We start from the raw sequence: 25,701 nt of genomic DNA on the forward strand, positions 1-25,701 counted from the left end.
AGCAAGTTCATCTCTGACCGTGAAAGCAGACGGAGCCTCACCAACAGCCATTTGGAGAAAAGGAAATGTGACGAGTATGTAAGTGTCATCAGTGTGAACGCGCATACTAATAAGCATGTGACTGGGGACAGCGGCTCAGTGTGTGCAGCGCAGTGCAAAAGCATGTCAGAGGGTCAGGTGTGGCCCTGCCAGCTCAACTGCCCCAGTGCCTGGGCTCGGTTCCCCAACACTCTCCTCACTGCTGCGCAGGTGCAGGCCACACCAGAAGAACAGAGAACCCCTGGTACACTAAAAATGAGGCAAGCTGCCCAAGTTCAGCCCCCGCCAGGGCAGAAGCCAAGCAGGCTGCCAGAAATCCGGGCCACAAAGCCCAGAAGACCAAAGAGGAAACAGGAGCCAAGAGACAGAACAGCCATCCAACAAAGACAAACTCAGGAATCAGCACCCAGACTTATAAATCACCCCAAACTCAGACGCCTAGTGTAAGAACACCATCAACAACAGCCAGGGCAATATGGCACCACCGGAGCCCAGCTGTCTGTTCCAGACAGCAAGACCTGAATATTTATTTCAGTGCAGCTGAAGCACAAGAAAACGCCTTTAAAACCAACTTTATGAGGATGATAGAGGTCCTTAAAGAAGAAATGAAAAAAAATTCCTTAAAGAAATTGAGGAAAAGGCAAACAAAAAATAGGATAATTTTTTTTAAGGGATCAATAACTCCCTTAAAGAATGTCAGGAAAGTGAAGGAGGGGAAGAAGGAAAAAAAAAAAAAACAGATGAAGGAGACTGCTCAAGGCCTAAAATTATTTATTTATATTATTATATTGGAGATGGGGTTTTTCTCTGTAGCCTTGGCCATCCTGGAACTTGCTTTGTAGACCAGGCTGGCCTCGAACTCACAGATATCCACCTGCCTCTGCCTTCAAATGCTGGGATTAAAGGTATGTGCCCGGCTAAGACCTGAAAATTGAAATAGAGGCAATAAAGAAAACACAAAGTGAGGGAATTCTGGGAATGGGAAATCTAGGTAAGCAAACAGGAACTACAGATGCAAGCATCACCAACAGAATACAAGAAATGGAAGAGAGCATCTCAGACATAGAAGATACGATAGTGAAAATATATTATCAGTCAAAGAAAATGTTAAATCTAAAAAGCTTCTGATACAAAACATCCAGGAAATCTGGGACACTGTGAAAAGACCAAACCTAAGAATAATAGGACTAGAGGAAAGAGAAGATTCCGAGCTCAAAGTCCCAGAAAATATTTTTGGCAAAATCATAAAAGAAAATTTCCCTAATCTAAAGAAAGAGATGTCTATTAATACGAAAGAAGCTTACATTAAATAGATTTCACCAGGAAGAAATTTGTGTCGTTCCCCCCACACACACACACACACACTACAAGAGACAATTAATAGCTGCAAGGGGAAAAGGCCATATATAAAGGCAGACCTGACTTCTCAGCAGAGACTCTAAAAGCCAGAAGGTTCTTAGATGTCTTGTAGACTCTGAAAGACCACAGAAGATACTAGAGGAAAAACTCCAACCCAAGTTGGTTAAATACACCAAAGACACAGACATAATCATATCAGTAAAACCAAAGGAAGGGAGCAACACACGCACACTACCAGCACCGACATCAAAATAACAGGAATTAACAGTCATTGATCATTAATATCTCTAAACATCAATGGACTCAATTCCCCAATAAAAAGACACAGACTGAGAGAATGAATGGGAAAACAGGAGCCATCATTCTGCTGCATGCAAGAAACACACCTCAGCATCAAAGATAGACATTACCTCAGAGTAAAGGGCTGGAAAAAGATTTTCCACGCAAATGGACCCAAGAAGCAAGCTGGGGTAGCCATTCTAATATCTAACAAAGTAGACTTTCAGCAAAAATCAAACAAAAGAGATGGGGAAGGACACTTCATACTCAACAAAGGAAAAAATCCACCAAGGTAAGCATCTCAATTCTGAACATCTATGCCCTAAATGCAAGGGCACCCACATTTATTGAAAAGAAAATACTAAAACAAATCACCCCTTGAACCCCACACATTAATAGTGGGAGGCTTCTACACCCCACTCTCACCAATAGACAGATCATCCAGACAAAAACCAAACAGAGAAGTAATGAAACTAACAGATGTCATGAATCAAATGGACCTCACAGATATCTACAGAACATTTCACCCAAACACAAAAGAATATACCTTCTTCTCTGCACCACATGGAACTGTCTCCAAAATTGACCATACAGTCGGTCACAAAGCAAGCCTCAACAGACACAAGAAGATTGAAATAATCCCTTGTATCCTATGAGACCATCATGGAGTAAAGCTGGAACTCAACAACTGAAACAACAGAAAGCCTACACACTCATGGAAAATGAACAGCTCTCTACTCAGTGACCACTGGATCAAGAAAGAAAAAAAAAAAAAAGAAAGAAAGAAATTAAAGACTTCCTAAAATTTAACAAAAATGAAGGAACAAAATACCCAAAGTTAGGGGACACATTGAAAGCAGTGTTAAGAGGAAAGTTCATAGCACTAATTGACTTTATTAAGAAATTTGAGAGTTCTCATATCAGGAACTTAATAACACACCTGAAAATTCTAGAGCAAAAAGAAGCAAACACACCAAAGAGGAGTAGACAGCAGGAAATAATCAAGCTCAGGGCTGAAATCAGTAAATTAGAAACAAAGAGAACAATACAAAGAAACAATGAAACAGAGTTTGATAAAATCAACAAGATAGACCAACCCTTATCCAAACTAACTAAAAGGCAGAGAGAAAATATCAAAATTAACAAAAGCAGAAATGAAAAGAGGGACATAACAGATACTGGAGAAATCCAAAGAATCATTAGGTTAGGTCTTACTTCAAAAACCTTTATTCCACAAAATTGGAAAATCTAAAATAAATGGATACTTTTCTTGATAGACACCGCTTACCAAAGGTAAATCAAGATCAAATAAACAATTTAGATAGACCTATAACTCCTAAGCAAACAGTCAGTAAAGTCTGCCAACTAACCAAAAAAAGCTCAGGGCCAGATGGTTTTAGCTCAGAATTCTACCATACCTTCAAAGAAGACCTAATACTCCTCAGACTATTCCATAAAATAGAAACAGAAGGATCATCGCCAAACTCATTCTACAGTCACTCTGCTCTCTAAAACACACAAAATACTCAACAAAGGAAGAGAATTTCAGACTTTTTTTCCATGAACAATGATGCAAAAATACTCAAAAAACTCACAAACAGAATTCAAGAACACACCAAAAAGATCATCCACCATGAAAAGGCGGGCTTCACCCCAAAGATGCAGGGATGGTTCAACAGAAGAAAATCTGTCAGAGTAATCCACCATATAAACAAGCTGAAAGGAAAAATCTACATGGTCATCTCATTAGATGCTGAAAAAGTCTTTGACAAAATCCAACATCCCTTCATGATAAAAGTCTTGGAGAAATCAGGGATATAAGGCACATACCTAAGCACAATAAAGACAGTATTCAGGAAGGTGATAGTCAACATTGCATTAAGTGGAGAGAAACTTAAAGCAGCCTCACTAAAATAAAGAACAAGACAAGGATGTCCACTGTCTTTGTACATATTCAATACAGTATTTGATGTTCTAGCCTTGGTGATAAGACAGCTAAAGGAGATAAGGAGATACAAATTGGAAAGGAAAAGTGTCGATATTCGCAGATGATATGACACAATCCCAAAAATTCTACCAGGGAACTCCTACTGCTGATACCTTCAGCAAAGTGGCTGGATACAAAATTAATTTTTAAAAAATCAGCAGCTCTCATATTACGAACAATAAATGGGTTAGGAAAGAAATGAGGCAAACAACACGCTTCACAACAGCCACAGTAATACAAAATATCTGTGTGTAACTCTAACCAAGCAGGTGACAGACTTGTATGACAAGAACTTCAAGTCACTGAAGAAAGAAACTGAAGAAGATATCAGAAGATGGAAAGATCTCCCATCCTCATGGACTGGTAGGATTAACATAGTAAAAATAGCCATCCTACCAAAAGCAATCTACAGATTCATTGCAATTCCCAGCAAAATACCAACACAGTTCTTTACAGACCTTGAAAGAACACTACTCAACTTCATATCGAGAAACAAAAAGCTAAAGTAATCCTGTACAATACAAGGACTTCTGGAAGTATCACCATCCCTGATTTTAAGCTGTACTACACAGCAATAGTAATAAAAAAATCACATGGTATTGTCATAAAAACTGATAGGGTGATCAATGGAACCGAGTCAAAAATGCTAAAGGAAATCCACACCTCTGGACACCTGAGTTTTGATAAAGAAGCCAGAAATATATGATGGAAAAAAGAAAGCATCTTCAACAACTGGTACTGATCTAACTGGCTGTTGGCATGTAGAAAAAGGCAAATAGATCCATATCTATCACCCTGCACAAAACTCAAGTCCAAGTTGATGAAAGACCTTAACATAAAACCAGATACACTGAACCTTATAGAAGAGAAAGAGGGTAATATAATAGTCTTGAAAATACTGGCCCTGGAGACAACCTCCTAACAGAATACCAGTCACGGAATCACTAAGATCAACAATTAATAAATGGGACCTCATGAAACTGAAAAGCTTCTGTAAGGCAAGATGCTAAATAGCTGGGTGGTGCTGGCACATGCCTGTAATCCCAATGCTTGGGAGGCAGAGGCAGGTGGATCTCATAAGTTCAAGGCCAGCCTGGTCTACAAAGCAAGTCTAGGACATCCAGGGCTACACAGAGAAACCCTATCTCAAACCAAAACAAAGTACAAAACAGCAGCCTACAGAACGGGAGATCTTCACCAGCCCCACAACTGACAGAGGGCTGATACCCAAAACATATTAAAGAACTCAAGAAACTAGATAGCAACAAACCAAATAACCCAATTAAAAAAAATGGGTACAGACCTAAACAGAGAATTCTCAACAAAGAAAGCTCTAATGACCAAGAAGCAAAAGAAATGTTCAACATCATTAGCTGTCAGGGAAATGCAATCAGAACAACTCAGAGATTCCATCTTACACCGATTAGAATGGCTAAGATCAAAGAGACGGGTGACAGACAGCTCATGCTGGTGAGGATGTGGAGCAAGGGGGACACTCCTTTGTTGGTGGAGTACAGACTTGTACAGCAGTTTGGAAATCAATATAGTGATTTCTCAGAAAAATGGCCACTGATCTATACCACTCCTGAGCATAGACCCAAATGATGCTCCACCATACCACAAGGACAGTTACTCAACTATGTTCATAGCAGCTTTATTCGTAATAGCCAGAAACTGGAAACAACGCAGATGTCCCTAGCATAAGAGTGGATAAAGAAAATGTTGTATATTTACACAATAGAGTACTATTACTCAGCTATTAAAAACAATGACATCATGAAAATTTTCAGGCAGTAAAGGTGGCACAGATGTAGAAGTGACCAATGACTGGTCTGGCTTGAGGCCCATGCCATGAGAAAGAGCCCACCCCTGACACTGCCCAGAGAGAGAGAGAGAGGAACCAGATGCCAGATAGCCCAGAGACCCATGATAGAAGCAAACACGAATCTAAAAAAAAAAAAAGTCAATGAAATGATTCCTAAAGATATTCTGCTATAGTCATAGATTGCCATCTAGCTCAGTTGTCATCAGAGAAGCTTCTTCAGCTAGCGACTGAGAAAATCAGACTCAGAAGCCCACAGCCAGACTTTAAGCAGAGCTTGAGGAATCCCGAGGAAGAGGGGGAAGATCAGTTGTATGAACCAAAGGGGTCAAGGACACAAGAATGCCCACAGAATCAGCTAATCTGGGCCCATAAGTTCACAGAGGCTGAACCCACAACCAGGGAGCCGCGTGGGACTGAGCGAGGCCCTTTGTGTGTATGTTAGAGTTGTGTAGGAGCAGGAACCATCTCTGTTTGACACTGCTGCCTGCCTGTGGAATTCTTTCCCTCTACTTGTTGCCTTGTCTAACCTTAATAGAAGAGAACGTGCCTAGTCTTTCCCCGAATTTTTTATTTGTTCTTTGTGAATTTCACATCATGTACCCCAGTCCCACTCATCTCCCGTCCCCTGTTACCCGCCCTCCACCTTTGCAACTTCCCCCACAAAAGAGAAAAAGAAAATCTCATTGCGAGAGCTGTACTGTCCCACAACATACATACCCTTTTGTCCACATTTCTTTGCCTGAAAATGTTCATTGCAATGAGTCATTCATTGGTCTGGATTGAAGCTTCAGACTTTATTTTATACCATCAATACTGGGACCTCACTGGGCCTCCTGTCATATCCTGTAGTTTTGGATCTGCAGGACTGGCCCCTTCAGACACTCAAGCAGTCCATTCGGGGGGTAGATGTTGGGGCAGGCCAATTCAAAGCCCTGGAACTGAGCCCACCAACTCTACTGCACCCACACCACCGGGACGCACTCTCCTGCCCTGCCTTGGCCAGCGCCTCAGCAGCAAGGGGCAGAGCCAGCTTTCCGTGCTCACACCCTCCTCTCACCAGCCACCAGCAACCAGGGCCAGCCCTGCCCTCTTCCTAGGTGAGGTGCAAGAACGGATCTTCTTTTGTTGCAGCTGGTGAGGGACAGGGCCAGTTCTCCCTCTCTCGGGATGCCAGGCCAGCTCTCCTGCCTGCCGTAGGTGGCAAGGGATGGGAGGGGAGAGAAGGCCATCTCTCCCATCCACGCCAAGGTGCCTAGTCTTCGTTTGCCATGGCTGGTTGATATCCATCAAGGCCTCCCCTTTTCTGAAGAGAATCAGAAGAGTGGATGTGGGTGAAGGGAGGTGGGGGTGGGAGGGGCTGGGAAGAAAGGGGAGAGGGGAAACACATGTATGTATGCATATATGGGGACGGCACTTTAATTCACATAGCACAGCCCTGAAAACGTTACTGCAAAATTAGACTGAATAAAATGTTCTCCCATTTCATTTCTCTGTGGGGTCTTAGTAGCATTTGAAAGGCTTTGACTTGAAAAACGGCCTTGAGACCCTGTGCTTAGTGAAGATATTTGTTTCTGCTGTTCAGATTCCAGGAACAACATCTCTGGGCATGTCTGTTTTTAACCTGAGCAACGCCATTATGGGCAGTGGGATTTTGGGACTCGCCTTTGCCCTGGCCAACACTGGGATCCTCCTTTTTCTGTGAGTATCGACATGGCCTTGCATTCTATTTTATGTCTGTTTTTTGTATGTTTCCTGTTAGGTCCTAAAAAAGCCAGGGTAGGTGGCTAACTGCAGTGATAAATTAGCTTACCAAAGCACTTGCTCGCCCTAGGCCTCTAGGCTTATTCAGTACCTGTGGCTTCTCCCTGCATTCCTCACTCTGCCCCCTTTGACTCCTTCCAGCTCTCCCCACTCAGCTTCCTACCCTAACCCTCTCCAGCCAAGGGCTTCTCTTTCCTTCCCCCAGCTTCTCTTTCTTATATATAACCTGCCATTTTGACCTTGTGCTCTTTTGGCTTCTCTGGGTTCTCTCTCTCTCTCTCCCTCTCTCTCTCTCTCTCATCCACTCCTGGATCTCTCTTGGTCCTCTCTCTTCTTCTCTTCTTTCTCTCCTTCATCTTACAGCCTGGTTCTGTCTGGACCCTTCCAAATGCCTCTGGCATTGCTCTCCTTCATATCTACAATAAATCTCAGCCATACCTAGGAGCAGTCATGTCTTCATTTTCATTCACTTCCCTTTACCACACAGAAAAAAGATGGGGATGTTTCTAAACAGTTTTTATTTATTGGCTTGTTTATTAGTTTGGTTAAGTAACCAGTACATACTTCCTGAGTGCCTTAAAGGAATGTGCTTGGTGCCCACAAGAAACAAATTCCTTTTATCAACCAAAATGCTGATGTGTGCATTTTTGTAAAGACTGAAAAGTTCAAAATTAGCTTTAGCTTTTTTTTGTGTTTGGTATTTTTGGACTCCACTTGTCACTGTAAATCTCAGCCACAGGGTCAGAATACTGGAACACATTTAACCCAGCTTTTCATCACTCTGGCATTTGAACTGTTCTGGAGCATGTACTGTGTCCAAAGGCGACCTGCAAGTGTGTTGTAGTAACTATCCAAGATGTGCCAAGGAGCTGCTTGCTTTGGAGATGAGCAGTTAGCATGTGCGTTCCCTCAGAGTCAGTGAAAAAGTTCGTCTCAGATGGTGAGGAGGGGCTAGGTAGATATTTTCAGTTGGAATCTGGTTAAAACGGACCTTGTGGAAAGTCTTCACATGTCCTGACTCTTCACACTCACACTCGGTTGTCTGGGAGGTCACACCCTCCTCTTCCCACCACATTGGCCAGCTCCCATCCTGTCAATGGGAGCTTTGTTTTATTGGAAGTAGTGACCAAACTGGCCAGTTAATGCGTGCACACAGCCAGACAGACAGACAGACACACACACACACGCACACACGCACACACACAACATTCATGGATGTATATGATATGTATTGTGAACTGGGTTTAAGAGTAAAGTGGTGTCGGACAGTGTGCTTTTAGGGGTGATTTATTTTTCCCTGCATGAAGCTCTGAACCTCAGACATGCTTACACTGACTTTCATTGTATGTCAAATGAGGTTTCTGTGTGCTAGCCCCCATCTCCTCTTCTGAACACGGGAGCTGTCTAAGGAAGCCAGCTTGGCCCCTCTGAGATTCAGTTCCCTTTTCTGGACAAGGAAACTTCGTTAGGAATGTCTCAGAGCCCTGCTAGTCCCTAAAAACTTTTCAGATATTATAATGCTAGCCACCTGTTTATTCAGGAATGTGTATTTCACCAATTTTCTTTTCCTTCCTCCCTCCTTTTCTCCCTCCCTCCCTTTCTTCCTTCCGTCCTTCCTTTTGGTTTTTTTTTGAGACCGGGTCTCTCTGTGTAGCCCTGGCTGTCCTGGAACTCACTCTGTAGACCAGGCTGGCCCCAGACTCACAGAGATCCACCGGCCTCTGCCTCCTGAGTATTGGGCTCAAAGGTGTGCACCACCATGGCCCGCTTCTTCTTCTTCTTTTTTAAATTAAAATGTTGTTACTATTGTGTATGAATGTGGAGGTCACAGGACAACTTTGAAGTTGTTTCTCCACTTTTTGTGGTCTGGAGATCTGACTCGGGTGCCTTTGCTCAGTGAGGGTCTCATCGCCTCGGTGGTTTTTGTTGTTGTTGGTTTGTTTTTAAGTCTACTGCAATATACCAAGTTATGTGTGGACACAGTGTTAAACATCAATGCCCAGGTGACAACTCCAGTAGCTCTTCCTTCCTATCAGGTCTCCAGGGAATCTGCACAGCAACTGTAGGGGACGGTCCTGTCCCCACCTCCCTGTTGGAGAGATAATGGAACCCATGCTTGGAGAGACTCCTGGCTTGGGGGGGGTGGTTCTGTTATTTCTGGGAATTCTCTTCCCTGATAAACCTCTGGTGTCCTGTATCCCATCCCCTGGCCTTTCTGGGTTTGCTTCCTTATTGTTGTTACTGAGACACTCCAGGCTTCCGCTGTTCCTCTGACTTTTGATGAGCAGTTTGTTCAGCCGTGACACTCTGTGTTAGAAACAGTTTGCCTACAGAATTTTGAAAGAGTTGGTGTCTGGTCCTGTAGCAGGGAGCCGTGCACTTCTCACCTAGGATCTTTTCTGAGTGGTCTGGTTTGGGTTTTATTTTTACTGGTTGCACACTGTATGTCTTTGTCCCACTGTCCACAGTGGTGCCTGGAAGGGAACGTTTCTTCAGTTGTGTCAGGTCCTTGGGCCGTCTTTTTCGTTTTGTTTTGTTTATATTTGTTTTATTTTTGGGATGGGGTCTCTCTACATAACCCAGGCTATCCTGGAACTCACTGTGGAGTTCTTAAGCTCACACATATCTGATTGCTTCTGAATCCTTAAAGGCATTGATCACCACAGGAGGCAATCTTTTTCATTTTGAAATCCATGGCCTTCCATTTGGGAACATTTTCTTACATTAATGTGAATTGATCTACCTACCTACCTACCTATCTATCTATCCAGCTATCCATCTATCTGTCATCCTATCATCTATCTATTTATCTTTTATTTCCTTCCTTCCTTCCTTCCTTCCTTCCTTCCTTCCTTCCTTCCTTCCTTCCTTCCTTCCTTCCAGGTTTTAGACTTTTCCTTCTTTCATACTTCTTATTTATTTATTTTTACCTCTGTGCTATCTCGCTGTGCTTTCTCCAGACCCTGTACTGATTACTTACATGTGTCAGTCTTTCCTTCAGGCAATTTCTAAACGGTTCCCTTCCAGTGTCACTTGGCCCTGTGTCGTGGTTTCAGGGTGTTCTCTGAGGAGTCTAACAGTAACTGTTCTCAATTACAGAAAATTTCAAACATTGAGGGGAATAAAAGATTTTCGTGATCTCTTCCTTTCCATAACTGTACTTGTTTGATCACCTCTACTCCTAGATTATCTTGAAAACCAAGATTATCTTGATCACAGTACTTTATTCACAAACATTTCTATGTATAGCTTTAAAAATGTAGTTAAAACCTACACTTAATGGTTCCTTAATATCAAACACCCAACAAATATTAAAATGGTTCTGATTTGTATTTTTATATTTTTGAGGTGTGTCTTACTGTGTAGCCCTTGCTACTCACAGAGCTCTGCCCATCTCTGCCTCTCAAGTGCTGGGACTCCAGGCATACAGCCCCACAAACAAACAACTGGATTATTCAGACAAGGTCCATAGAATGCAGTTGATTGACATATTTTAAGTCTTTTAATTTATGTAGGTTCCCACCTCTGTCATTTTCCCCATCAGATTCAGTTGTTGGGCAAACTGGGCCATTTGTCTCCCGGATTTTCCTGCTGTTTGCTGCCTTAGCCCCCACCCCCACCCCCACCCCGTTGCTCCCCATTGACTTTAGTTTGTTTTGATTTTAGTTTGTTATTTCACACTTTCGTCAGCACGAGGTGGAGCTTTCATCTTGGCTCTGGTCTAGAACGGGGGAAAACGAGGCAGACTGTACAGGGCCTGTGAGCAGTTGCTGCCCTTGAGGTCCTTGCAGAGGTCCTTCGCTGCAGGGACCACCCATGCAGGCTCTGTAGGATGCGCCTCTTTGGGTGTTCAGGTTTTCCTACCTGCAGGCCTGGCTGCCGGCTCCGCGCGGCCAAGCACCAGCCTGTGCTCCTGCACGTTCAGTTCTCATGACAGGCCAGGCCTGTAGCTCCTCCTTGAGGTTCTATTGTTTTAAAGAAGGGCCTCACCGTATAGCCCAGGCTGGCCTCCACCTTGCAGTCCTCCTGCCTCAGCCTTGTAAGTGCTAGCGTTATAGGTATGTGTCACCACACCTGGCTAGACCTCAACAAGACTTCATGTTGATCAGTGTCTTCAGACTTTCGCCAAAACCGGAGAACAGCCCGTTGTCTTCACCACACGTAACTGTGCTCTGAGGGTGGTCTGGCCGCTTCCTCAAGGAACTCGTGCTTGCTCAGCATGTTTTTAGCCCACTTTCCCATCGCCCCTGGCGTCCAGGAGTACTGCCGGGGCTTTGGGGGATTCTGATATGAGCTAACTAGCTTGGTCTTGCTTTCTCTTCTCAGTTCGTGTTCCATCTCTGTCTACTCTTCCTCCAGAATGGTCTTGTTTGCCTATGTGTTAGCAGATTAATAGTAAGTAAATGAATAAAGTAAAATAAAATTCCCAACAGTGGCTTCTCACGAGAGAGCAGAACTAAATCATTGTATCCAGTCTTCCATTCCTAGAAAACCCAATGGTTTTAATCATACTGGTTTAGGAGTAACTGATCTAGTCTGTTCCTTTTTAGCCTCTGAAATACGGTAAAGAGTGGGTAAAGGATGCTCGGTGTTGAAGGGAGAGTTCCCCGAATGAAGCTGCTGGGAATCCTTTTCTTCGATATTCAGCATATCAGACCCCCGAGGTGGAGGCTAAAGGGGCAGGGGTATAGAGACTCAGGAGTTTCTCACAGAATGTGGAACTTTGCAGCTTCAGAACGAGGAAGCTCTGGCTTGTTGAAAAGCCAGCTGCTTCTGCAGCTGCTCCAGCCAGCAAGCAGTTGGCAGGCTCAGGTATCAGCTGCTCCAGGGCTCCGGTCCAGGCTCACTGGCCATCGGAGGAGGGCGTCCAAGGCTGCCCAGGCTTTCTTAGAGCCACAGCTGGGAAGGCTCCTCCCTGTCGCCCTGGGGCTGGGTGTGAGCTGTTCACTGGGTTGTCTGGAAAGCTGGTGTGACTACTTGTTCGGGTTTAATTTTTGGCCCAGCATAATGGCCTTTACCATGTAGCACATCTCAATTCATTGAACTCAGTGAGCTCTGCCGTGCTGTAAGAACACCATTAAGTTTTGTATTTTACTGAATACAATTTGGGTCCTTACTGTTACATTTTGGAAACAGGAAGTATGCTGGTGAGAGTCTCAAAGTACATTCGGGGCTTTTTTGGTTGTTGTTTTAAAAACGGATTTATTTTCTTTAGGAAGCAGAATGGGCTAACGCTATCATAGAATCCAGTTTTTCCCAGGAGTGGGGAATTCAGTGAAGGAAAAACCGCAGAAGAGATATGCTGTTGTTTCTTCTTTATCTCTCGTCTTTTTATAAGTATTCCCTTATCTTTGTCTTAGCAAAACTAAGAGTTAGAAATCAGTACTGCGGGCAGGTGAGGCAGCCCGGCAGGTTAAAGGCGCTTGCCACCAAGCCACCAGGCCTGATGATCCAAGCTTGATCCCCAGGACCCACAGGGTGTAAGGAGAGAGCCGACTCCTGAGTTATCCTCTGACCTCCACAGGCACGAGGTGGGGTGTGCACCTCCCCCAGCATAAACCAAGCCCAAAAGTGCAATAAAAACAAAATCAGTATTGAGCTGAGCATCAGTTTTGGCGGCACCTGCCTGTAACCCCAGCACTCAGAGGCAGGAAGGTCACAAATGAGTCGCCAACCTGGGTTACACAGCACGACCCTGTCTCAACAAACGGCCTCTAAAAACCAGTGCAGTCAGTGCAAACCAGCACTGACACGGAAGAGTGGTGTTTAGGTAATTGTTTACATTTTCTAAATGTAAATGAGCTGTCCCCCCACAAACTTAACTGAGGCTTTAGTGACGATCTATGACCTCGAGTTATAATCTAGGGCCCGGATTCCGTCCGGGACTACCCTTCACTGTTGTCCTCCCAGGGAGCCAGGTGTGGAATCCACGCACTGGAGGAAATACGGTCTTGCCAATGGCTGTCAGTCAGTTCCGGTTTACTTTCTAGCCTTAAGATGATGAAATCAGCCAAGAGCACTCCTGAATGATCTTGCCGACGTTCCTCTGAGAAGGAGTTCCTCCACAATAAGGGAACCAGCTTTGCAGGGTTGGATTGTGCAAGTTGCACATCTGAGACATATTTCAAGCAGCAGAGAGTAAACTCCATGCGTAAGGTGCATGGCCAAACAGTAAACCTTCTCGTCTTGCTTGTGGCTGTTACTTTTCTTCTGCTGTGATATTCGGGCTCAAGATTCCATAGGAGTTCCTTATGATGGGAAAGCTCGGCAGCAAGTGGCAGGCGTGGAGGAGAGCTTGCACCCCTTACCACAGCCATGAGGTAGAATGCAGGAAGTAGAAGAGGCTCTTCCTCTCAAAGCCTGCCCTTGGGGATGGTGACTACCCCCCAAACTAAACCTCCCCAAACAGCACCACCAGCTGGGGGCAGAGTATCCAAATGGCGAAGACTTGGCATTCCTCGTTTCAACCATCACTGCAGCTTTCCCGGGAGCCCGCTGCCTCCCCTCACACTCATTTCAGGTCTGCCAAGGGGCCCTTCCGAAGAAGGGCTGAACTCGAATCGTTATTGTAGCCAGACTTTTAGCCATTCTATTGGGTTCTTTTTCCTACCTCTCCCTACACCACCTCTGTCCTTTTCAACACCTCCCGCCCCAACACTAGGTAGGAGAGAAAGGTTAGAGGAGAAAGGGGACACAGTATCCTAGACTACTTCCTGCTGATTAGGGGCATCAAGTTCCTTGGGCAAACAGCAAGAACAGTAGGGGCAGCAGCAGGGGAGTGGCGGCTGCAGAGGAGCAGCAGCTGCCTTGCCGCCTAGGGCTCTGGCATTTATATACCCTCTGAAGAGTCCCCAGAATTCCAAAGTAAATTGCCTTCAGCTGGCAAAATCACACACCTTCCGGAGCATGACACAAATCGGGGTCAGCTGCTATGGACAATCTGAAGCAGCCTCATATCCCATACCTGGGATTAAAACAAAAACATGTTCACATAACATTTCAGTGTTTTTAAAGAAACCAAAATTCTCACTACAATGTATTATTAAGCTAAACACCAAGTAATACTAAAATCAGACAATGCCAAGTTTGCAATTAGAAAATTGGCTATGAAATCTTGCCAGTTCCATGAATATTAGACTATTGCTCAGCAGAGTCAAATGGACTTAGGAACTGGTGGGGAACCTTCCATGGGGTAGCATCATAGGTGTGTGCCATTGTTTCGGGAAAACGACTGAATGTGGGCTGGAAGGACCATGGGAACAGCATGTGCACATCGGTGGGTATTGGCCAGAATGCTTGAATTACAGACCGAACAACACTTTACCCAAGTCCTCTGTTATACGTTACAGGAATTTGATCAGTATTATGCTGTCATCTTAAGATCATATTATCCCCAAATGTTCTTCTCTTATCAAGACACTCGTGTGTGTGTGTGTGTGTGCGTGTGTGTGTGTGTGTGTGTGTGTGTGTGTGTGTGCAGGAGTACTCACGCGTGTGTGGTGTGTGCGCACGTGTTTATTTGGAAGCCGAAGATCAACCTAGAATGTCACTCTTCAGGGGTCGTCTACCTAGGTTTTTGAGACAGGCGTTCTTGCTGTCCTGGAACTCACCACGTAGGCTGAGGTGTGAGGGAGAGCGTCAGGGATCTGCCTGCCTCTACCTCCCCTGTGCTGGGACTGCTTACAAGCCACCCCACGTGGCTTTGCGTTATTAGTTTATTAGTTATTAGTGTTTGAGTATTAGGGATGAAACTCAGGTCTTCATGCTTGCAGAGCAAGCACTTTACCAACTGGGCGTCTCCCCGTTCCCGAGGCATTTGTATAGCCATGTTCACGCTCTTGCACCATGCTCTGATGTCATTCACCTTCCCACAACTCCATTGAGCTGAGGATTGCTGCGCGCCTTCCCCAAGATCCATCTGTTCTTGAACTGTCATTATTACCGTATATTAATACTGTATATTCTCAAAAGGCGGTGTGGTAGAATGGCATCCCCTAAGAGGACCATTTTGCTCCAGACAGAGGATGGTTTATGTGCTACATGTCAGTTTATTGCTTGTCTCTGGGCGTCCCTGAGGAAAGCCCAACACATAGTGTGAAGAACGGAGTGGCTGAAGGGAGGTCCACTGGAGGCCGTGCTCCTCCGGATGCTCCTGGGAGGCCCGTGGGCGTAGTCACAGTCACCTCCCTTCTTGTCAGTCAGTTACTTGTTTTTAGAATTCTTTGAGTTATGGTCACAGTTCCTTAGAAATGATCTGAAGAGGAAAAATGTTCTTTTGCTGGCAGCAGAACCCATTGGCAGCAGGGGCTCTTGTTTGGGAATAATGGCACTCAGAACAGGAGAAGTGGACATCCAAGCTTGCCAACATTTGGAGCTCATGTAGAAAGGGCAGGGCTGGAGCCAGTTGAACTCTATTGAAATTCATTGGATTTAGAAGCTTTTCAGAAACAGAGAAATGCTCACAACCAGGGCCTGTTTTGTAAACAAGAGAGAGCTGGCCTGTGTGGGAGATGGGCTCCAAGCATTGTTTTCAAACTTGAGCTCTTGTTTGCCTAGCTTGGGTCATCCGCCGTGCCTCCGGTAAAGGGTTCCCAGAAATTCCGTTCTCTTGGTCTCTGGTAGACGGGAGCGTGTGTATTTGTGAGCCTGTGGCGCCACGCACATCTGCAAGACGTCACCTTGCTTATACTTGCTTGCCTGTGGTGCTCCAGTGGAATCAAGAGCAGATTTTGTCCTACTGTATTTTTCTTAGCTTCCAGCTATGTGGTCTTTGGTCTTCATACCGTCATTTAGCAACACAGTGCCTAGAATGCTTTCCTGTTCATGCTGGCTCATGGTAGACAAGGTATGCATCCACATGGCAGGGCAGGAGATACGAGTCTGGGCTGGAGATACGAGTTTGCAGAGCTGACTTAAATTTCATCTCCCAGAGCCGTAACTGACTTAGCAGAAAGGGGACCTGCTCCTGTATTGTCCGTTTGTTTTGCTTTGCTCTGTGCAGGACACATGGTGTTAAAGGTCAGCATCCATTGTCCAGGGCTGGCGTTCAGGGGCCAACAGGAGAGCTCCAAGGTCTCTGCCTCTGCCTCTAATTAAAAAAAAAATAATAGATATAAAGAAGAAGACAGCCATAAACTGTACTTGGTTTTTTGGATTTCCAAGAATCCTGTTTTGTCATCTCCATTTTAGAGATTCACAGAGGTTAAATAGCTTTTCTAGGGTGACGCTAATTCCTGGGGGGCCAGGGACCATATCTGTTGGACATTCCTGGTCCTCTTCACATCCCTGGGCATGCATGCCCAGACATGGAGTGAGGTAGGGCATGTGTGTGGAGCCCCCTGGGTGTGCAGCAGGCTCCTGGAACTGGGATATAAATCCAGTCTAAGTCATTTCGTTTGTTACAGGGACATTTTCTTTCACTAAAAGTTACATCTTCAGAGGCTGAAAGCGGTGGTGGGACATGACTTAAAAGGGTAAACATCTGGGTTTAAAGAGAGGAGAAGCCGGTTATCCTTGTAGGATGGAGGAATGTCATCAGCATGATCACGATATAGAATCTTTTGATTGCCTTAAATATTCCAGGTCCTCCTGTTGCCACGCCTCTTCATTTTGTTAGCATAAATTTTAAAAGTTGAGTTAATATGCTCATATGTTATCTACACAATCTTTTTCAAATGTGTGTGTTTGTGCTTGTATGTGTGTCGGTGCATATGTGCATGTATGTAGATGGCAGAGGTGCAGATTTCATCTGAACTCGGGGTTCACCAGCCCAGCCAGCCTGGCTAGCCAGGTTGCTCTCCACATCCGGTCACCGGGAGCACTGAGGTGCCGCGGGCCCGTGACACCCACCTAGCATTCGTGTGGGTCTGGAGTTGTGAACTCTAGTGCTCACCTGGGCGCATGACTCTAACGCCCACCAAACCATCTCTCCAACTCCCGTCTGCACACTCCCTACACGCTATAGAAGTCTCAAGAGTAACAGTGTCGTACACACTGTTTAAAGATACGTGGGGCTGGAGAGATGGCTTAGGGGTTAAGAGCACATTCTGCCTTTTCGCAGAGGGCCTTGGTTTAAATTCCCAGCACCCACAGCAGCAGCTCACAGCTGTCTGTAACACCAGCTCCAGGAGCTCCAACAGCTCTGGGTCTCTCCAGGTGTTGGCCCTCATGTGCACACACCTACAGACAGACACGTGCATAATTAAACATGATAATAGCAATAAATATTTAAAAAATTTTTAAAGGTGTCTAGGGAAGCTGGCTTAGTTGGTTAAAGCATTTGCCACACAAGCAAGAGGACAGGAGTTCAATTCCCAGAACCTGTTTTGTTGTTGTTGTTGTTTTGGTGTTTTTTGTTTTGTTTTTTGTTTTTGTTTTGTGTTTTAAAAAAGTGTGGTGGTGGTTCAAGCAGGCAGATCCCTGGGGCTTGCGAGCCAACCAGCCTCCCTTACTCCACACCACTGCAAAACCCTGTCTCAAAAAATAAGATGAACAGCTCCCGAGGAATGACCCCTGCAGTTGTCCTTTGGCCTCTAGACCCATGTGTATACATAAGCAGAAACTTACACACACACACACATACACACACACACACACACACACACACACACACAAAAATGTTAGCAGTTAGAATGTTCTAGCAAAAAGTAGAATAAATGTACCTTAGAACACATCACAATAATTGAGGGGTTTGTGGAGGTCAGGGGTATCCCCAAGTCTAATGTGGGAACATTCTTTTTGTGTTGTGGAAGGACTCAAGCAGCCTCCTAGAGTAAATGGTTAAACAGCTCATCTGCATACAGTTGCTGCAGGAAAAAGCTCCATTGCCGTCCTTCAGAGTCACCACACTAACGTCACCGGTTCCTAACGTCACCGGTTGAAGTAATTGTGAACACCCTGGTCACAGGACTGCCCCAGGTAGACAGGTGTGTCTCGATCTCACCGAGACACTGGTGTGGCGAGACCCGAAATGTGAGTTAGTTGGTTCTTAGCTCATTTGTCCATTGGTGTTGAGTATGGACGGGTGGATTAAACCATCAGCCAGCTGCCTGACCTGTGGTCTAGGCCTGAAGACACAGTAAGACTGCAGGAGGATTCTGGCTGCTGGGTGGAAAGTGAGTCTCAGCAAGAAAAGGGAGACAGGAAGACTGTTGCCATCTGACATGCTTGCAAATTGAAATAAAGACTGCTTAGTGAGCAGACAGATGTGAGACACCAGACCAGTAGGTGGCAGGCCCGTCCCAGGTGCAGGTTTGGGCTTGGATAGTTGGCTCCTGGAAGGCCATTTTGGGTGGTCTTACACTGCACAGTTCCTACTAGTGGTTTGGAGAAAGGCGCACAGCAAACAGGAAACTGAAATGAACAACACTGAGTAAGAAGGATTAAGATTTCACGAGACTTGAGAGATCAAACGTGGTATATGTACACTTGGAGTCTTGCACTTCGGTAGACAAGATAAAGCCAGGTAAACTTAGCCTAATCTCAAAACAAAACAAAAATGAAGGAGTTGCTATGACTGCCAAAAAAAAAAAAAGAATCTCAAAATGGTTTTAAAAGAAAAGTATGCTGTCCAACTCCGAGAATTAAAAATCCCATCATGCTTTGCACTGTTTAGAAAAAGTGATGCTGTGTCTTTGTTTGTCCCAGCACACAGCCCTTGAGGTTGACTGAGGCTTAGACAGCCCAAATACTCAGATGATGAACAGATGAAAGGGTGATTAGGTCGGGAGCAGGGCAGTGGGAAGGATTGTTACATGGAAGAGCAGGTAGAGTCCAGGTAGACGGAGAAAGGTCCAGGAGTAAGGACCCAACTGTCGACTGTCGCGGCTTCAGCTTAGCCTCCTTTCTAACACACAGAAATGGCACAAGCTGACCAGCGCCTTCCCCGTCAGGAGGTGATGCAGATGTGGATGTCCACATTGGAACAGAGCAAAGAGGTCTCCTCTCTGGGTGAGGTGCCAGGCGGAGACTCTCTGAACCAGGAGTCTAGAGTTCTGTTTCCTAAGGGGCGTCTTGTGAGGAGAAACAAAATCTTCTAGACTATCCCCATCCCATATCTTGGGGAAGGAGGTCTTTGTTTGTTGGGGGTCGTATTATTTTTGTTTTGAGATAGGGTCTTGGGTAGCCCAGGCTAGCCTTGAACATGCTAAGTAGCTGAGACTGGCCTAAAACTCCTGACCCTCCTGCTGCCACCCGGGAAGTGCTGGGATTCCGGGCCAGCACATCTTGCTTGCTACACCAAGTCTTTTGAAGTGTTACGGACACAGGATTCTTCACAGTCCTGCCCGCACCCTTCATGGCGGCAGCCCTCTTCCACCCCTTCCTCCTGTCCTTGAACAGTTCCACATTCTAGACGCCTGGGCAAAGACGACACGGGACTGGATGGGCAGTCCCTGGACAACCCAGCTATCACATAGAAACGCCTCCTTCGGCAACCAGCTTTTCCCAGGTGGTCAGCAGTGTGGACACTGGATTGGTTTCTGGGTGGTTTTGTGTCTTCGCAGGAAACCGTAATTAACCATAATTATGTGTTCAACTGTTTGGACAAACAGAGTCACGTTAAGCCTGAGACCCAAGTATTCAGAGAAGAAATCACATGCACACTCTCTGCTTTATTCCTCTGGGCTCACTCTCCCGGGAGTTTGGGTCCTAACGCACCTCTAACCTGAGCTTCGTAAACTGATCTAGGGATGTCAGAATCCATTAGACAACAGTGCTTCTTTCTAAAGTCTTAACAAAAGAGGTCCATCCTGCTAGATTTTGTGCTAGATTTTGGTTTAGCCCACATTCTTGGAATTTTCACATATACAGTTTGCTTTTTTAGTGACCTGATAGAAAGAGATAGGTTTTTTTAAATAAATAAATATATATATATATATATATATATATATATATTTTACATGCATAGGTGTTTTGCCTGCCTGTATGTCTGTGTACCATGTGTGTACAGTGCCTTGTGGAGGCCCAGAAGAGAGCCTCAGGTCCCCTGGGACTGGAGCTACAAATGGTTATGAGTTGCCATGTGGCTGTTGGGAATTGAGTCCTAGCCCTCTGGGGAGAGCAGCAGTGTTCTGAGTCTCTGAGCCACCTCTGCAGCCCCAGGTTTTGTTTTCCAGTTATAGACAAGAAGATCTGGCTGGAGTGGAGGCTCGCACTTGAAATCTCAGCACTCAGGAGGCTGAGGTAGGGGGTTCGTGAGTTTGAGGACAAGTTGAGCTACTCTGTCCTATGGGAGGAGGGTGGAGAAAGAAGAGGAGGAGGAAAAGTGTTTTGGGAATGGTGAAGAAGAGTCTTCAGACATTGGATGGTTTGAGGCAAACACTACAGACACTCCATGTTGTTAACTGCAGGGTACTGTGTTATGTCAGCAAACATGGCAGAATTTATCGTAGGAACATCTCAACCTGCTGCATTCAGGTGTGGGAAAGATGGGGACACTTTATTAAAATCTTTCCTGATCAATAGTTCTTCACCTCTGCCATTGGCTAGAGGCCACTGAGTGTCGCTGACAGTGAGGCAGGCCTCACAGAATGAGGAAGGAAGCCATGTGCATCAGCCCTGTGGTCCTAGGAGCTCTTTATTAGATGAGAGAGAGCCAAAGCTGTTTTCTTAGAGTGTGTCAAGTTATTCTGTAGCTGTTAATGACCAGCCAGTTCTGCTAGGTGCCTCTTCCGCTTACAAGGCTACATCATTCTCGGGTCTGTGGGTGCAGAGTCCCAACACGGCCCATGGTCGTTCAAGAATAGCCCATGACAGATCCTGAGTTGGCACTCATCCTGTCCACACCAAGGAAATCCAGGTTACCCTGTGCCTTGGGGCCTGTCACATGTACCCCTTGATGTTCAGTAAAACCCCAAACTTGTTTCTTTAACATAGACTTGTCTGGGTTCTCCCGTTTCCAACACAGGTCAAATCCATTACACACTATTGGGTCTGTTAATACGGTGCTTGCTCTTGGTATCTTCCTGCCTCAGTTGGAATAGATGCAGGGGACTTCCTGTCTCTCTCACCCTCCTCGCTCAGGGATCTTTGCCAAATAAATATAAATCCGAATGCACTTTCTCAATTATCATGAAAAAAAAAAAAAAAAACAAAACAAAACAACCTGGTTCCCCTTTGTCAGCAGGACAGTTTAGCTTTTCTCAGGGTTCCGTTTTTCTGCTCTTTCTCCTTGTGCTTGTTTTGTCTCCGTGGAACTTGGCCTTCTCGTTTCTGGACCTGTTTCTTGTGTCCATGAACTCCCTCTTCCTCTCTTTAAGGCAGCACAGTGTGCAGGGGAAACAGAATGCTCTGGAATCAGAGAGAGTGGCCGTTCTGCCCAGGGGAGGGGAGAGGGGCTGGAAGAGGAAAGCCTCTGGCCCCCAGGTGTGCGGCGGGGGAGGTTGGGAGCCTGGGCTCACCGAGAGCCGCCGGAGGTGCCAAGTTCCTCTCAGCGGTGCTCTGGAAAAAGAACTGCTTTTAACCGTGCTAGGGCTAAAGTGGGACCAATTTACACAGGCTAATTTATGGGGCCAATTTTTCCTTGTATGGGGAAGTACGTGGTTTCCTTTGGGCCTGGAATTATCTTTTTTTTAATAAACAAGCACCCTCACTCCCACCCCCGCCCCCACCCCGTGTCCGTGTCTGTTTTACCCAAGTGCTGTAGAAATACCCACGTACCCTCCCTCATCTCTTTAACTATCCCTTTCCTTGAGAAAGGTCTGTTAATGAGCCAGGTGTACTGAAACAAAAACATGAGTCTGTTCTCATGTTATACGGGATCGTGAAAAGCCCACACATAGAGAGGTTCGGATTTATCTGAGAGGAACCAGGTACAAAGGGAAAAAAAAAAACCTAAGTGAATGTTATAATGCTCGGGTTGAGGAGTAGCATCCGGTAGGCCACACCATCTGTGCAGCTTTGGGCTAGACGTGAGAAGTCAGAGGTATGGAAGTCAAGCTTGTCTGCCAAGCTCACATGTTCACTCTCCTCAGGCCACTGACGTCTTTCCCTGTCACGCCATCTTCAAAAACCACTTTCTCACCCAGATGTAACAGAATATTCATGCCACAAAGACTTTCTTTCATAACCTGGTCTTACAGCCTGCGAGTCCCCATGTCGCTGCTTGGGTTTTGAATTACATCACAGATGGGGACCAGTCCTCTCACGTTGACTCTGATGAGCATTTCGTCTGATAGAAGATTTTAGTGAGGGTTTTAAGCGGGCAGCTAACTCTGGGTACTAACCGGAAGGAGACCTTCGCCCTTCCAAAATGTGTTTTCTGTATACTACGACTGGATTGATTTATTTACTCTTTTTGCTCTAGGATACTCCTGACTTCAGTGACGTTGCTGTCTATATACTCAATAAACCTGCTATTGATCTGCTCCAAGGAAACTGGTAAGCTGAGATGGTTGATTTTGTTGAGGCAGGATGTCACAGGGAGTGTGTTGCGCTGTTGTTTACAGTGGGCTCTCAATTGTACCTGTTTTTCTAGTTTGAGATGACTTTAAAGGCTTCACTGTTTCCTTAGGCCTTGAACAAAGATCCTATGTTTTTATATCTTGGGCTCCAAGGTCTTAAGTAAACAAGCCTTTTATTCTCTTTTATTCTCCTTATTACAAAGAAAAAAATGTTACTCCCAAGGCATTGTGGGTGTGAGCGCACTCCCGGGACGTCAGGTTCTCTGGGCAGTGTAACACCTGAAGTGTTTATTCTCTGTCCCTAGGACACTGGATTATGTTTGTAATACCTGGACTTTTACATTAGCTAAAGCCGTGTTGGCCAGCTCTTGTACACAGATGACTGGAATGTTCTGTAATAAATTCAGGATCTAGTCATTATCTAGTTTAAACACCAGTCTTAACATGAGGTTAAGCAAAGGTTTAATTATAGCCTGACCCAAATTGCTTCTTACGAACATTCTGAAATTATGAACTGCCATCAGGAAGGATAAACATTTGTTTATTTATTTATTTTTAGTGGCTTGGTTTAGAAATTCCCTGAGTACTGAAATGCGGTGGTTGACCACCTGAGAATTTTGCTGCAGCCAATATTCTCTTCAGACAGATTTGTCTAGCGCACTCTCTGGGTAGTTGCATGGCTTTGAACTATATTTACACACGATGAAAATTCTTCTGTAGCGACTATTAGATGGTCCAAGCTTGCCATTATATTTACCAGGAGGGACCGGAGGGATATTATGAAGATGATTCTCAAAGTGTTTGACGCTTTCATTTATTTGTATGATAAATTTTGGTAGGTTTACCCCCAGTTTTTCTCTCTTCCCCTCCCCTTCCCACCGGAACCCTCTCAACAGGCCCTCCCCACTTTTCTTTCCTGTTTTGTCTATGGCCACTGAGCGTAATTAGTGTCACGCGTGGGTGGGAGACTGTTTACTGGAGCAAGGGCCATCAGCGGCTATACCACCCAAGAAAGGACCCGTCTCCAGCAGCCATTGCTCATAGTCCCCTCAGGGCAGGGTGGGACCTCCTGGGCTCTTCCTTGTCTGTGAGTAAATGTTCACGGAGCCAGTCACATACAGTTCACCACAGCTACAGTGAGCCTGTGAGCACAGCAGTTGCGAGCTGCCCAGAAGACAACGCCTGGCCTCACACTGCCATCCTAGGGCACTTCCATTCCTTCCACCCTTCTTCCGTGCTGCTTCCTGAGCCTGGGGGGAGGCCACACAGTTTTCCTATTTGAGGCCGGCCACTCCACCGTGACTTACTCTTAGCACTCTGGCCTTATGAGCTTCTGCGCTAACCCCTGCCAACTACAGCCAAGAAGCTCTCCTGACAAACGCATTAGTTTCAAATGGCAAAGCAGGGCTGGGGTCAAAGTCGGGGTGGGCTCTCTGCTTCAAGCAGAAGGTAATTTTTGTTTGTTTGTTTCAGACATGAGGATCCTTAACAATCAACTCTTTATTTTAATATTACATATCAGATCCATGAAAAAGATCAGTGTGGGACACCCCCCCCCCCCAGCATGATCTAAACTTTACTTGCAGTATTCCCAAAGCCAACTTGACAGAGGAAACATCAGTGGTGTGTGATATTTAGAGGTGTCAAGGTTGTTCAGAATGACAGTGGTTTAACCCTTCTAGTGCCAGGGTATGAGTTTGAGAAAAGGCACAAAGTAACTTGAAGAAGAGCCCACAGCATAAGGAGATGTTAGCTGTCTCCATTCTTAGAGCCCTGTCCTTTCTGGTGCTCTCAAATTCACTTTGTGAACAGGCTGCATGGTTTATGAAAAGCTGGGAGAACAAGTCTTCGGGACCACGGGGAAGCTGGTGATCTTCGGAGCCACCTCGCTGCAGAACACTGGCGGTAAGAAGACTGTGATTCTCTTACATGGCGTGGCCTGGGTGGATATTATTGGCTGTTCTACCGCTGCTGCCTGGGTGTCCACGTGCAATTTAACATAGTCTGAACAGCGGCACGGGACAGTAAGGCAGAGGCAGGGTCAGACACTGCAGCGGGAGCTAACGTTACCCACGCTCACCAAGGTGAGCCTCCTTGGAGCTGCTGCCTTTCCTGTGCCCTGTAACAGGAGCTGTGGTGTCGCCTTTCTAAACTTGTTCTCATTCTCCTCCAGCGATGCTGAGCTACCTCTTCATAGTAAAAAACGAACTTCCTTCCGCCATAAAATTCCTCATGGGAAAAGAGGAGGCATTTTCGTAAGCGCTTGACTTTTTTCTCTTTCTTGTTTTTGGTTTGTGGCATAACTTAGCTGATTGCTTCACTGGTTCTCGGTTGCATATCAGATGTTTACATTACAACCCATAACAGTAGCAAAAGTACGGTTGTGAGGTAGCAATGAAATAATATTGTGGTTAGGGCTCAGCACAGCATGAGGAACTGTATTAAAGGATCACAGCATTAGGAAGGGTGAGAACCACTGGCTTAAATGAAGGATGATCAAGTTTTTGTTTTAGGAAAGTTTTAGAAATAAAAGTCCCTTTTTTTTGTGGGGGTGGATGTTGGGAGTTGGGAAGAAACATAAATGGAAAAAGCAGGAAGCCACTTACTTGTGGATTAATCTGTCACCCTGAAATGGTACAGAGCCTGAATTCTGTTTCTATGTGCTGTGGCAGAGAACACATATGAAACATTTTAAACACAGAAATGGAACATGCAAAGAAGAAAAAGACGAGAAAACCCTCCCTTCTTTCTTAAAGAAAGCTCCTGGCATTTTGGGAGCAGAATTTCCATGAACTGACATCATAAAAAATGTACCTCACCCTTGGGAGTGCTGCCATTTGGCACAACATTATGTTTTGACCTCTTGTTTAAGAGTCCTTGTCAGCCTTGGTCTCTCTATTTCCCTTCAAGGGAAACTGTAGAAGCCGTAGCTCTCCTGCGTTCTGTTCAAGGTCAAATCCAGAGGGTCAGGGAGCCCACCTGTGCTGATACGACCCAGCCAAAACAAAAGGGAACTTTCTCTTTGAATAATTGATAGGACAAGTTGTAAT

The 25,701-nt window shown here is 45.4% G+C and overlaps 1 protein-coding gene across 3 annotated transcripts in view; it reads left to right on the top strand.

The window, feature by feature from the left end:
* The window catches only part of Slc38a1 (solute carrier family 38 member 1), a 64,110-nt gene that overhangs the window by 23,388 nt on the left and 15,021 nt on the right, over positions 1-25,701 (top strand). For all 3 annotated transcript variants that reach the window (XM_060388744.1, XM_021632832.2, XM_021632833.2), the window contains exons 3-7: positions 3-78; positions 7,072-7,187; positions 22,555-22,628; positions 24,464-24,556; positions 24,825-24,906. In XM_060388744.1, coding sequence (XP_060244727.1) covers positions 3-78; positions 7,072-7,187; positions 22,555-22,628; positions 24,464-24,556; positions 24,825-24,906 — 441 coding nt within the window. The remainder of the gene's footprint in view (positions 1-2; positions 79-7,071; positions 7,188-22,554; positions 22,629-24,463; positions 24,557-24,824; positions 24,907-25,701) is intronic.

The sequence above is a fragment of the Meriones unguiculatus genome, chromosome 8 (assembly GCF_030254825.1).
Source record: "Meriones unguiculatus strain TT.TT164.6M chromosome 8, Bangor_MerUng_6.1, whole genome shotgun sequence".
Classification (NCBI taxonomy): Eukaryota; Metazoa; Chordata; class Mammalia; order Rodentia; family Muridae; genus Meriones; species Meriones unguiculatus.